The sequence below is a fragment of the Oreochromis niloticus genome, linkage group LG6, assembly GCF_001858045.2.
Source record: "Oreochromis niloticus isolate F11D_XX linkage group LG6, O_niloticus_UMD_NMBU, whole genome shotgun sequence".
Classification (NCBI taxonomy): domain Eukaryota; kingdom Metazoa; phylum Chordata; class Actinopteri; order Cichliformes; family Cichlidae; genus Oreochromis; species Oreochromis niloticus.
The window spans coordinates 16,342,068-16,357,041 of record NC_031971.2 but is presented as its reverse complement, the minus strand read 5'-3'; the positions used below and the strand labels follow the sequence as shown (position 1 = coordinate 16,357,041).

Sequence of the window (14,974 nt, the reverse complement as noted above, 5' to 3'; positions counted from 1 at the left end):
ACTTGAACCGGATGCAATAACTCAGACAGATTGGAGGTTTGCTAGTAACTTCCTTTTAATTTATAAATGCAGACAGATTGCGAACAGGTTGCAATTAATCTGAATCAGACTGCACTGTCTATGGAGGAATTTCTGTTTCAAATCTATGATGTTCTGGCTGGACTCTGAATGTAAGCGGTTAACCTGAGTTTGTGTATGCACATGCAACAGTTATGTGATTTATATTTTTTTGTGTCTATTACAGTTAAAGGCTGTATTACAGTTTGCAGTTGGATATAAGAGCTGGTTAGACCTCATTCAATTGCAATCTGAGAGCAGACTGCCTCGGTTTTATTTGCAGTTTTGATGCCACAAAGTTGCCCTGAAGATGACAACTGACAGCGAGCCGTCACAGACTTGGCCCCCATCTTTGAAGCAACCACGCGGTCTCCAACCACTGTTTTCCAATAGTGTGACTGGACCATAGTATGTCTAAATTGTTAAAAGGAAACTTTGAAGTTGGGATCTACAAACAGAATAAGTCCATCTTCAAAAAAATAAAAATAAAAAACTCATTTAGGAATTTTAACTGTTGACTGGATCAAATTAAACCCTCAAACAAATAATATTAAAAAATACATTTTAAAAAATTATTAAAATTTAAGATCAAGTCATGTTAATAACAAACAAAAGAATTAAAGACATTCGTTCATACCTGTAAGCTGTCATTTTCTGGTCATTGGTTTTTACATATTTTTATAGGAAAAAACCCCAAAAGAACCAAAATTTGAGGATTTTATGAAAATACTAAATTAAAACAAAAAACTTTACATCTCTGGTATTTTGTGAAACTCTCTGATTGTGGGCAAACTAAAGACTAAAAGAAAAACACTGATCACCTTTTATAAGTTGTGGCACATCTTTCCTTTTTGTCTCCTCATGGCCACAGCAGCTGAATGACAGCATTTTCCAGGAAAATACTGTCTTCCCCTATACACTTCTCTTTATAGCTTACATTATAAAAGTTATTTGTATTTAACAAAGTGGAGTCCAGTGGAATGTATAATCATTATATTACACAGGAGTGCTAAACAAAGACTCGAGGTATGCCTCTGACAGCTGACGCAGGATCAAAACCGCACAGTGACATCTGTGCTATAAAGGAAAGGTGGCACAAAGTGGCAGGGAAAAGATGGCAGTTCACTGACCAATGAACTGAAAATATGTTTAGAGGTCTGCCTCCCTACAGCTGCGGCGGGCAAACTTACCGATCGAAGGAAATGGAGACGCAATAAAATGCGGACACAATGAATGAGGGAGGAAAGAGAAATGGTACAACTGTAAAAGAAAGAAAAAAGACAGAGAGAGAGAGAAAAGGCAGCAGAGGCTGAATGTGAAGCTTAAACACACAAGGGAAAGGGGGAGGTGGGCTGGGCGAATTAACTTTCAGGACACTCTTGACACCCAGAAGCCAATCAGATTTTCATTAACTGGCAGAGGGACAGGCAAAGCTGGCACAAGCTAATTAACCTCTGGATCTCTTACTGCCAAAGGAACAAGGAGGGAAGTTCTGAGATGCCAGGAAAGAGGGGAAGAGAGGGGATGCCCTGAGCAGAGCCTTCAGGTTGGGGAAATGTGCGAGAGTTCAGAAGGGCCCGAAGCAGCTCTATATATGAAAAAGTGAGAGGAGGGGTTTAACCACAGTGTGTGTGTGTGTGTGTGTGTGTGTGTGTGTGTGTGTGTGTGTGCGCGCTGTATTCACACGAAGAGTATTAATCTGTGGACATACTGTATACTGTAAGAAAGCAGGTAATGAGCAACTCCGCATTATCAATTATTTCCCGAAGCTGTAGTGAGAACAACATGAAGACTTGGAACCTTTAAAGACCATGAATGATGCAGCGATACCGAGTGCTGGCAGTTAATTAAGTCTCATATTTTGTCGAGCTGCGGAGGACTTTTTTTAGTCCAGTTTCTCTCGTAACAGAACACAAAGACACAGGATCAATTCACTGATTTTTTTTTTTAGCTGAGGCCACAATGATTTTCATTCTTGATCAATAAGCAAATTACTTTTCTTTATGTGATCAATTATTCTGTTAACACTTATTTAAATTCCATATTAATTATTATTTTTAAATTTGTCATTAGGTCTCATTGAAAACACTAGAACTCGAATCCCGCATCTTTAACTTTTATCTACATGTCCGTGTTTCCCCGTGATGATGTTGGCCCACCCACAGTGTGTGTCGGTAACATGTGTCTCACCGTTGAATGGTACCCTGGTAGAGGAGCTGGCCTCTGCAGGCGAAGTGCTCTTGGAGCGCGAGTTAAAGGGTGATTGTCTGAAGCACTCGTCCAGAAATGGACTGAAATGGAGAGACATATGAAATAAATCACACAGCCTACTTACACGGCCATCAAACCAACCCAATATTCAAGCCATATGTGGAAAAATGTAATTACTGATCATGGAAATAACAATCAAAGCGTAAAAGAGAAGTCAGACATTGAACAAAAACATGTGTATTTACTGTGTCTATTTACTGACTTACCTGTTTATCCCCACCATGTTACTGTCTTTGTGGTTGTTGGCTTTGCTGACTTTTTCTGGAGAGAAAAACAATAAACCATACGTTTAGATATCTTTTCTGTCAAAGCACTGTGCTCAAATTTGAGAGACCGGTGACAAGCTGTCCATTTAGACTCAGTGTTAGTCGGCAAGTTTCCTAAAACGCCCCGTGGGTCGTAAGTCGCTGTCTGACAGAGACACCGAGATGAAACATGTGCAGAGATTTATCCAACATCCCAGACAATCTTAGTTTGACACATGAGCTGCTATTCAGAGGAATCACACAGATCAAGCCATCGGATGAATAATTAAACAGCGCTGTCCAAACTTTCCTTCTTGATTGGTTGTGACACAATCAGGACAACGCCAAGTGAACTTATGGCCAGACTGCCAAGTTAAGCTATGCTCACGTAAAGTGCAGGTTTGCCACAGCCAGCAGGGAGGCCACTGGCCATCTGGATTAGTGGGAGTTTCTCCAGCGGGTCTGCTGACCTTTGTGCCACAAGCTCGCCCAAAAACACCAATTTGCAAGCATTTAAAAAGAAAAAAAAATAACAATGTGCACGGCTGCCCAGATATGCATTAGCCTACCCAGATGACACATGTGTTGGTGTACGGTCATGCTCTTGTATGATAATGTGGGGGAAAAAACAAAAACTTTCAACATTTTAGTATCTGAATCAACACCGCTACTCTTGTACCTATGGACTCAAACCACAGCACAAGAGCTGAATCACCTTCAATAACATGAAGGTTGAAAAAGATGGGATTGTTTAATATTAGACTGTATTACACTGTATGCACACATGCCACACCAAAGTCTTCCTCGGGTGTTAAACTCAATTGAGATGTGCTGCATGGAAAGTTCACAGAATGTGACTCACAACACTTCCATATGTAACCAACCATTCAGTGACCACCTCTTGCCCAATGGATGCAGGCACCGCCACGCTGTAAGAACCTGCTAATGCCTCATCAGTGCAACAATGCGACCACAGAATAAGTTATGCATTTACACATCAGTCTGAGGGGACAAGTAAACCCAGAAAGCCCCCCACAGTGTAACAGCTCACTGTTGGAGGTTAATGGTTCAGCTTTATCCTCTAATGTTTTACCCATCTGTAAGTAGGCAGTTTAATACAGTGAGAACTGGGTCACAAAGAAAACTCTTTAAACAGGCAAATATTTATTTTGTTTTCATTATTGGCTTGCCTCTTTGTTTCCATTGTCCCCAAAATGTAAAAAGCCCCCCGCCCACAAACACAGCAAGGTGCTATTAATTTTTTCCCCACTGAGAAACTGTTTAGTAATAAGAAATATCAATATAAATGTACTAAAATAGCAAAGATTTTCTTTTTTTTTTTCCCCTCCTTAAAAAAAATAAACAAATAAATAAATAAATAAATAAATAATCAAAACCTTCAGTACCACAATACAGGAAATCTCTTAAAAGTAAAGCAAGAATTATCAAGTTGGACACTAGGTGCCCAGCTAATGTGCGCACAGATCATGGGGTTTTCAGTATTTGGTAGTAAAGAGCACTATACAAAATGCCTGAGAACGGAGCCATATGTGTGAGTTTCAAGGCAACGCATTGAAGTGAATTTCAAAGCTGCAATCATCTCGGTGTTCAGAGCGACCTTGCTACTGATGTGTCTCTGAGGTCCTACTGCTCTGGGTAATTCATATTGATTGCTCATTGTGTGACAGCAGCCCACTCTGTTCCAGTCCCCCTCACATTCAAGCCCAGTTCTAAGGCGGGCGGTCGTCGCTGTTGCCAGGCTAGTGATGGCCTGGCCTCCCTGGGTGGGCATACTCTGTACCCCCGCTGCCCTCCCTACTCTCCTTATCCTCAGCCACCCCCCGCCTTTGCTACAACCCACCACCACCACCAAAACCCACCCCCTACCCAAAACACCCTATTCCGTCACACTGCTCGCCAAGGACAGAGGTCTCTTTCCGCGTTGCCATGGAGATGCCGCACGGGAGAAATGTAAAGGGAGAGAGGGAAGGAGGGAGGGAGGGGAAGTGCAGGGGGAGAGCGTGTGCAGCCAAGTGTGCTTGAGCCGGCATGTCTGAAAACGAGTCGAAAGAGAGAGAGAGAGAGAGAGAGAGAGAGAGAGAGAGAGAGAGAGAGAGAATGAAAGAAAGAAAGAGAGGGAGGAGGGAAGAGGGGGCATTTGTGCAGACACCACTCCCCATGGGGCCTTGTGTGAGTGTGTAAAGGTGTGCAGGAAAGACTGTGTGGGAAAGAACGATTGGCAATGTGTGAATTTGTGAATATGTGTGAGCAAGACGAGTAAAAAAGAAAAAAAAAAGGAAAAAGAAAGATTTACACAAGCTTGTGTCTCTGTACGGCATTTAAGAGACGCAATCAGAGCCTGGATAGAGCCCTGGGTCCCAGCCCAGGGCTACAAACCTCATCTCACACACACACACACATGCACACACCTGGTTTTTCTCTGGGGGGCCATGAATACACGTCAATGCTCTGTCTTCATCTAGCAATACAAACAGCTGTCTGCTGCTTCAATGTCACTTTCATGGCCATACAGGTAAAAAGCAGGAAGTCATTACATCCTGACTTTACTACAGAGCCACCAGAGGATGGAAATGGAAACATGTAGGTTTTATGGTCAAATATCACAAACTGTCCAAGGTTTACACCGGAGTACTGAGGGGAGAAAAAAAACGAACACGATGCTCCTGTGTGTGTGTGTGTGTGTGTGTGTGTGTGTGTGTGTGTGTGTTGTGGATCTTCTATGGCTCAGTAAACAGTGAGTGACCAGCCTGAGGTAACATACCTGACAATTTGAACAATAGTTCAGAGGCCATTTTGACCGATATGTCTTGCGAGAAGAGATCTTTCTGGGGGCATGCCAACGTCTCGTGGAGGTTACTCATTGGCTCGCTCTTCTCACTCGCCCCTAAAGTGCTGAAGGCTAGCATGTGGGAGGCAGGTGGGGTGAGGTCTGCAGGTGGTGGGTCCACCTCCATGGGTTCTGCCTTTACCTTCACCTTCTGGTATTGGGCATCTTTGTTGTTCTCTATGGAAAATAAGCAAACAAGGAAGAATTATTAGGGTTTCATCAAAGAGATTCAACCAGCACACCCAAATATTTGTAGGTAAAGATTTCACTCTATTCACTGAGCTTACAGTGATACCGAAACCACAGAAGCCCCTGGGCAATAACTTAATAAGAAGAATTTGCAGTATTATTACAATTATTATTGTATATTTTTACTACATTAGTGCATACTTAATGAATTTTTAAGATTAAACACAAACATACAGTACACCATTTACATTAAACCATTGGTTCCAGTCAGTTTTGGAGTTACGACCCCTCATAATGATTCATATATACATGTATAGTTACTGTAGCAGGTTCATCCAATCATCCAATTACCTCTGATCATTTCAGGAAGCCCAGGAAAGTAAAACTTTCCTTAAAAAAGAAAAACAAAAGAACAACAATGGCAAGTCCAACAGAAAACATATCTGCAGACATTAAAATGTTACTTTTACAGTTTAATGAAGATCTGTCCCTCATTCCTCTTGAATAACATTATTCATCCTCAAATTTCATGATCATTTCCATTTTTCCACACCTCGCCTTCAGATTTTAACATCACTACACCTGTTTGCCTGCATTCCCCCAGCCAATCAGACCGGGTCCTTAAACTCATTATAATTGATGGCCCTTGTTCTTGTATTCCAATTAATCCCTCCTTATTGAACTTTTTCTAAAAGTCTCTATTGTTAATTTGTCTAGACTTAATCAAGCGCAGTACGATATTCCACTGCACTTTTTCAAGTAAACCTGACAACAGAACGGTGTAATTGCTGATGAAAGTCCTTCATTTGGCGCGTTTTGCCTCTAAAATTACCTAACAGACGTGATTACTCTGTTTAAGCCAAGTCTATTTTAAGAAAAGTGAAACCCTCCATCTTCTGTCTTTGAACATACTGAGTTAAATCACTGATCCTGGCATTCCCTGCCTTCAGAAGGAAAAAAAAAAAAAAAAAAAAAAAAAAAAAAAGGTTTATGCAGCTCACTTCGCAATTGTTGTCAATCATTATCGATAAAAAAAAAAAAAATAATTACAGAGAATTCAAATAGATTTTTAATGATCAGCATGATTACATTATAAAATTCTAGTTTATTTTCCCACCTGAATCACATTCACTTAACCAAGATTCCCTCCACACCCCACCCACCCCTTCCGCTCATCCTACCCCCACAGAGGCCCTAAACCCCAGCAGGGGGCCATGCCGTTTTAAAAGAATCAAGTAAGACTTTAGTTTAATATTTTAAAAAGGGGGAAAAAAAACATTTAAAAATTTCTTAAAAAGTCCACTGGTCTGAAAAAGCAATCTCACCAGAACAAAACACTCAAACTCTCCCTTCAGGTCCAAGTAAATTAAGCATCCTGCATGCGTGTTTACAGATGTTGCATGAATGGAATTAAATCTAAACCGGCGGAAATCCGAATAATAGCCAAAGCATGAGAGCACTGGTTCTAAAGCTGAGCTGAGCCGGTTAGCATCTAGCTGTGTGATTATGAGGGCAAGAGGGCAGCGGGAGGTCACGCTGTCGCTTGAGGACAGCAGTCCATGTAGGTTTACTGAGGCAAGCAACAGAGACAGTAAAACCCTTTAAATGTTACCTCTCTGTTTATGATGACACGTGTAATGTGCCCTCCCCCCATCTCGCAAACAATGGTGTAAAACGCTAAAACAACCAATGACTCGTTTCTCGTGCAAGTTTAAAGAAGCGAGCAGCTATAAATAGTCATGAGGGAGATGGCAGCTGTTAGGAATGTCCTGAACTGATCTAGACTCAAACATGGACTCTATCCACGGATGTTTAAAAAACATATGAAGAAACTAGGGTTACAATGAGCTATTCCAGTGTCACAAGCTCTCCAGTGGTCTTGACTGCAATATTTACCAGATTAAATGTACTTCTGAGTTCATTTTACAGCAGGTTTTCACTGCGCAGCTGCATAATGGGGAAAAATGAAAAAATAATTCAGATCCAAGACACACAAAAAAAAACAACAACAAAAAAAGAACAAGATTGGGACATCCTTAAGCATCTGCAATTCCAAGATAGCTGATCTTTGACCAGAGTGATGGCAGGAGGCAGAGTCTCGGTGTGATGACAAACAGAAGCAAGACAAAGCAGTGGGGTTTATACAGCGCTGCTGACATGGCGACTCACACGATTAAAAGGGATATATAAATTTGGCAGGACATCAGGAGCAGTGGGAGGCGTGGGGGAGGCTACAGGAGCAGGAGAGAAAGACAGGAGGGCGATAAAAGACCCTGCGCTAACCCTGCCACCTCTCCTCTTACATTCTTTACCCGTCTGGTCAATAAGGCCAACGTGAGACAAACACCGGTCCTGCATTAAAACTGAATTTACTGATCCATCTGTATGCATACACTCCTGTGTTTATGGGCATGAAATAAGTGCAACCAGCCCCTTGCCTCCTCCCTGAGGTCCAGGTGTCTGCTTTATTGGTAGTAGCCAGCATGTGGGGGACACTGACAACCATCAGCCCCACTAATCCCTTAATCAGGTGGCCAGAGTTGGCCAAGAGTAACCTCAGAGAGGCTGATGGAGAAGCACAGCAGAGGAGGAGGAGATAGAATGGAGGGTGGAGGGGGTAGGGGGCACTGCACTGTCAGGGTCAACCAAGGGACACTCGAGCCTTTACCATCAGATCTCCACCCTAGTGACAGAGGCTGCGTGAACTGATCTGCTGCAAAACAGATGAAACGCACCGATGTACCAGAGGATCATTCACGTGTTGGGATAAATATGCTTATAACTCAAAGAGCCATGACACAACGATCACATGATAACAGACGTAGCACATTTTAAAGGGCTTACTTCTCCATCATGTCTGGATGGTCTACGTGCTCTCATGCAACCAAACATGTTCTGGTATCAGTGATTAATAAAGATTTTCAGCCATCATATAAATATGGACAAGTGCACACTTATCATCTCAGCATTAAATAACTACCTTAAATTATTTAAAACGCTGCAGCATTTTTTTTTTTTTTAAGTTGAGAGTGTGCCATGCACTGCAGCAAATTTAGTTAATCTAGAAAAAACATGGACAGAATTTCTTTTCAATCAATCAACTGGTTGAAGAGTAGTCACAATTTCAGTCCAACAAGATTTTGATTGGTCGAATGCATCCCTAAACATTTGATCTTAAACACACCGACACTGAAAGGATCACATCACAGCAGGCTGGATGAAAAGTCTACCTGTCACCAAATAAAAAAATGAAAATATGGCCTTACTCGCACATTGATAATAGCTATGGCTTTTTGGTTGGGGTCATGGCCTAATGTTCTGAAGCCATAAAAAGCAGCCCTTAGACTGTCTGAATCCAGCCCGTGCAAGAGTGTGTGTGTGTGTGTGTGTGTGTGTGTGTGTGTGTGTGTGTGTGTGTGTGTGTGTGTGTGTGTGTGTGTGTGTGTGTGTATTCCCCTCTAGTGCAGAAACCTCCAGCTGCCATTAGGCCACAGAATCAGGTCTGGAAAAATGTCTCTGTGTGCATGGTACGCACAAAAGAGACTGTGCCCTTTCTCAATAAATATCATAGCTTTTCTTTAGTGTCACTGTTGCTCCAGCACCACTATTTCAAGATGGGAACAAGTCTACACAAAAATAGTAAAAAGAGTTTGTCACATCTGGGATATACATTTCCATTAATACTCCATTTTTAAAACTTTCTGTGGCTAATTTCTTTGAGCTTCCTCCATTTTCCTGATGGTTTCCATGGTAGCATTTCATTAATTAATTAATAAAGTACTGTACAAAAGTCTCGAGCCACACCTCATTTCTTTATATTTTGCTTCCAAGGAGCCAGACTTTCTTGTATTTTTTTAAAGTGGTCTTGTGCATTAGTTATCCGGGATTTCTTTGGACACTCACTGCTTCTTCACTCATTTTTTAATCCAGTCCTCGTAATGACCATTTTCAGAGGAATGTTTAAGTTTGTTTTGACCTATGAACCATTCAAGCATAAAAAAATAAAATAAAATCGTCAAACAGAAGGGATGAACCAATGTTGTGTCTACAGATCATAGGCAGCTTAGGAAAGAATTAATTTCAAGTTGGATCGTTGCTACTAGCAGCTTGTTTGAAAAATAAATAATCTGCCCCAGTTTGTTTAGATGAATCTATGAAAAATGGTAAAGATAACACAGTTTGACAGACATTAAATAGAAGTTTTGCACCAACAATGTGACTCACAAAAACCTATTGGCAAAAACTTGACATTTCTCTGCATAGTGCGAGTGTGTCATTAAAAACTATCTGATGAAAATGGACAAGTAGAGGACAAGTGCACACCTAAAACTTAAAAAAAAGAAAAAACTATGTACAGCAGATGGAACAGCAGTTCAATGTCATGTCTTTTAGGAATCAGAAGACTGACACAGGACCTGAAAGATGGATCTAATTGTCAACGGCTTAATTTTTCAGCATGGCAACGATCCCAAACACACTGCAAGAAAAAACCCAAAACACACACAGTGGAACACTATCACTCATGGATCGGCCTCCCCAGAGCCCGAACCGCAACATTATTGAAGCAGTGTAGGATCATCGTGACAGAACAGAATAAAAGGCAGCCAACGTCCAAAATATTCACTTCAAGCTCGTGAGAACTGTACAAACTCTTTTTTTGCAACTCAAGAGAAATTCAATGACTGACTTGAGACTTACAGTACTGTAAGAGTCCACTTCCTCTTGATACGTGTCAAAATAACAGACACAAAAGTTGTGTCTATTTGCCATTTTTTAGATTCAAGAACCTCTTTCAGTTCTTAAAAGCAGATGAAACAGTTTCACAGACTTGCACATATCATTGTCGTTCCGAATCGGTTTAAAATAAGAAGTTGCCTTTTAGTTTTATTTGGGTTTAGTTTCAGTACTTCACGTCTTCGTGTCTCTGTTTTACCAGAGACATGAAGCTGCAATGAAGTTGAGCAATAAAGATGTGCTTGGATTAGATTGGTTAAAATCCTTAAACATAAAAATGAAAGTTCATATAAGAAGCGTAACAACAGCCATTCTGTGCAACTCTGAATGTATGCCCCATTACTACAAACATGTTGTATTCTCATTCTCTCTTCACATCTCGGCTCAGTGTTTGAGTCAGACTGGAAGTGATTGGGATTTGTGTGATGTTCTGTTTTTAGTGATCACCTTTGGCCTCAGGTGTCAACTTGAATCTGTGTGGACCTGGGAGCCTGTTTTGCTGAGGATACACAGTGCACAGGTTGCGCAATTACACTTGGATTAAAACACTCACATAGTCCAGTGATTTAATACATGCACAGTCAATTTACTGCACTACTTTGGTGCAATGAAAGCATATGAATAAAAACTTGGACTGACAGGCAGTGAGGGAGATAGAGAGGTAAAGAGGATGGGTAACGATAGGGAAAAATGTCAAACAGTGCTAGAATAGAAGAAGAAGAAAAAAAAGCACCCTAGGGTAAGAGGGTAAAGAAAAAAGCAGAGTGAGAAAGAAGAGCTAGAGAAGGACAGAAGGATGAGGAATAGCTAGAGCCTAAATGACAACCTCTCCACCTCTCCCCCTCCCGTTACCCAAGTCTACACTTCTCCCTGCTCTGTTATTCCACATCTCTCTCCATCCCTGCCCCCATCCCTCGCTCTCTCAATCTCTCTATTCTGCTGCTCTCTAGCCGACCTGCTCAGACAGGGGTGAAGAGTTCAGGCGCTTCAAAGGCTGCAGTGTAGAGACTGCATGTCATGTGGGAGCCACAGCAGCCTTGCCTGCAGACTTCACAGACAGCTGCTGCTACAATTGATCCTCGACCAGCCAGTGTGCAGTAGTTCAGGCTTCCAACGGTTGCAAACTGCAGCTACATCTGACTCTGGAGCAGCGTGCTTGATATACAGCCCATAAGAAGCCAGATAGGGCCTTTGCGAAGTACTCCTAAACAAAAACATTGGACACAAGCCAGAGCTAAGCTAAGGATACTAAAGCCTTATCATACAAAGGTCAGGACAAAAGGTGCCAAGTGATTTCCTCTGTAATTTTGTCAATCACTGCTGCATATATTACCAGGCACTCAGGAAGCAAACACATTTAGCAAGGGGCAAAAGGAATCAACTCTGCATTTCTGTAAATAGAACTTATAGGCAGTGATGAGGAGCCAGTGAGACAGAATATGGAAGTAGGAAGGCGGGAGTAGGAGAGGTCAGCGAGCGGCCACACTGAGGAGGCACAGTGAGGACACTGCCAGAACAGTGTAGCGCTTAATATAAAGTAATACCGTACAGTAATGCCAGCGTTTTGAATTAGAATGAGGTGCTTAGGCATTGCGCTGTGATAGGTTATACTGAGTAAACAGTGAATCCTTTTAGGTGCAAGTGAAGAGAGAAAATTACAATCGCATTCACTTATTTGCTACAAAGAGGAAAGGTTTTAAATATTTAACATTCTTTACATCCAAACCAAAGCTGGGATTCATTTAAATTACCTCATTTTTGAAATAAAAGGTATTTATGTTTGTATCTAATATACATTATAACAAAATGAATATTATACTGATCAGACATTTAGGTAAATGAACAAATGATGGGGGTATATATATATATATGTGTAGGTGTAGAAGACGCTTTGTTTTCTAATGATCCCTTTAACAGGATAACATTGATAGTTAAAACAATTCCCAGGCTGTACCCAGGCTCTCGCCCTATAAAGACTCAGGCTTTTGGGGGTGGTCTAAGACAGACAATGGCACTGTATGTGGGCCATATTGGGCCCATGTAAAGTCAATGGCAAATTAGGATACAAATGTAAATACTTGTATCGTAGCCTTTGTCACATTTCAGTCACCAATAAAATGGTTTACTGTATTTATTGTGGGTTCTTTTTATGATTTTCTGGGAAATCACAATACAACATTGTTGCTCTTATTTTGAAAGACTGCCATTTCTAACTTAAATTAGCATGTCCGCATTTGATTTTACAGTAACAGTAGCAGCTTATAAGAAGATACATTAATATAAATTAATATTGAGCAGAACTCAGTTCAGCTTATTGTTGTCTTCCACAACAGTTTTTCAAGTGGTCTCTTATGAAAACGAATTGCCCACCCGTGGTCTAAGAAAATGTATGAATGAACAATTTGTTTCCCTAAAAATTGATCTGCTAAAAAAAGGAGAAAAAAAGAATCCATACATTCGGCTATTTCAATATCTCTGTGGGTACAACTATAGTTTAGAAAGGTCCAAAAAGTCTTGTAAGGAAAAAAAACAACAGATCAGCCCATGTAGCAAACTGCAAAAAAAAAGATTGTCCACTGCGTGTATTACATTTTTCATATTAACCAACCAAACTGATTCTAAACAGAAGAGAAGCGGGATGATCTAGAGGAAGATAAGTAAAACACAGTCTCCATATCTGAGGCAGGCCGTTAAGAAGAAGAGCATAAACTCAAACTTTCCAAACTCTGACTCAAAGGTCAGAATGCTGGAGTGTTTAATGAAACTGCCAGTCGATGACCTGTGAGGCATCTGTTTCTTTTAACAGAATAATAATCCTAATCTCCACAACAGAAAATCTACCAATAAAAGGAGGGTTGTGAAAGAACTGAATGAAAGCCCAGATGTGTAGTACATGCACAAAAATCCTGAAACACATAACCAGTGAAGAAATTCTGCAAATTCAAAATCTCAGCAAGATGTGAAAAACTGCTGGACATTTATGCAAAACACCATCAAGTTATTTCCTCTGAAAGGGACGATGTTAACTTAGGAATAAAACATCTGTTGACATTTTAGTTAAAGAGAAAAACAGAAAAAGTCCCTTGTCAGCTATATCCCTGTATGTAATCAAAGAGGATAAAAAGCTTGCTTGTCAAAATGAGATTTTCATTGGATTTAAAAAAAAATTTCATGAACTGTATTGTTTCCACAAAACCGTAGTTGAAGTATTTTATCACTGAAAAATCATTTCTTTCAGGTAAACAAATCCACATCTCTTTAAGTTCCACATTTGTGGTTAAACATTATCATGTTATTGTAGCTGCTGCAGTTGAGATAATCGTGTCAAGTCCATTAATTAGGAAGCCAGGTGAAGCTGGCTGTTAATTATCAATCAATTAGATTTAGCCAGTGCTACAAGATCTGCCGCTGCTACTGGAAAAAAGCTGAAAAGGCTTCTTTTTTTATTATTTAACATTCAGTTAATTGATACTGCTACACAGATGAAAAAAAAAAAAAGCCCAACCTTACAGTTTCTAAAATCACAGCCACCCTCTATCAAAGAGGTGGTGGACCAAACCAGGGGAATTGCCAGTAAATATTAACAGCTAAAATTGAATGGACATCAGAACAGGCTCCAGTGTGATGCATTTGTCCCTTTTCCTGCAGAGTGAGTGCATACAGTCTGGCTTTCTATAACAACAACAATAAAACTAACCTCATATGTTAAAAAGGTGTTGCTGTCAACTGCTCGCTCTAAATCTTTCTGCTCCTTAGTGCTCAAAATTGCTTAATGCAACTTTTATTAGCAAAGTAACGAGCACTCGAGAGGGGAGAGGGCCTGTAAAATGTCCTCGGAGATGCAAGGCCTGTTCCTAAGGAATAAAAAACGAGTTAAGTGAGTACAGTGTGATTTCACACCTATGGTGAGGGTGGCTGGATGGTGAGTGGGTGGCACGGCTGTTACCCACACGATGCCAGTCTGCCAGGGCACCACCTAGGGCCCTACATCGCCCCCCCTTTTCTCCCCCTCCCGTCCTGTGACGCCATGTTCCCCTTGCCCTGCAACACCAGTGCCCATCTGCTAGGACACGTTAGCCGCTGGCGCCAGGGACTATTTAGCCTGGCGTAATTAGCCCCCAGACACCAGCAGCCTGGTTTTTAAACAGATGTGGGGGAGGTAGCGCTAGCAAGGCGACTATATACGACCAGCAAATGTTTGATAAGGACGAGAGAGGAAGAGGGAGAGAGAGCGCGAAGAGAAGATGTGACCTAGTTAAAGGGATGATGCAACTTATGTTACAGCACAATGGGCAGTAATGATGACAACCCCACTTGCTCTGACTGTCCAATGCCATGGTCGAGGAAAGCTGAGCAGATGAAATTTAATTAGGCTGTGTCCATTTGCTGTACTGACATACAAGTATGTGGAAATAAACACTTTAACAGACAGACAAGGATGTTTTAACCTAAAATCCCGATGCGTTTTCCTTATTCCGAGTATCCTCAATGGCTTATTGTGTACTTGGCCTGACCTTTAACGAGGGACAGAGAAAGGTTACAGTGCAGATGCCCTTGAACCTCATGATCGTAATCACACGTGACTGTAACGGCAATGACCTTTACCCGCTTCCCTCCCCTCCTCCTCACC

At 41.2% G+C, this 14,974-nt stretch overlaps 1 protein-coding gene across 3 annotated transcripts in view; it reads right to left on the bottom strand.

Annotated features, from left to right (window-relative positions):
* Positions 1–14,974, bottom strand: part of znf827 (zinc finger protein 827) — a 74,585-nt gene that overhangs the window by 21,109 nt on the left and 38,502 nt on the right. For all 3 annotated transcript variants that reach the window (XM_025907992.1, XM_019360052.2, XM_025907991.1), the window contains exons 6-8: positions 5,356–5,598; positions 2,535–2,589; positions 2,248–2,348 (exon numbers count right to left, since the gene is read on the bottom strand). In XM_025907992.1, coding sequence (XP_025763777.1) covers positions 2,248–2,348; positions 2,535–2,589; positions 5,356–5,598 — 399 coding nt within the window. The remainder of the gene's footprint in view (positions 1–2,247; positions 2,349–2,534; positions 2,590–5,355; positions 5,599–14,974) is intronic.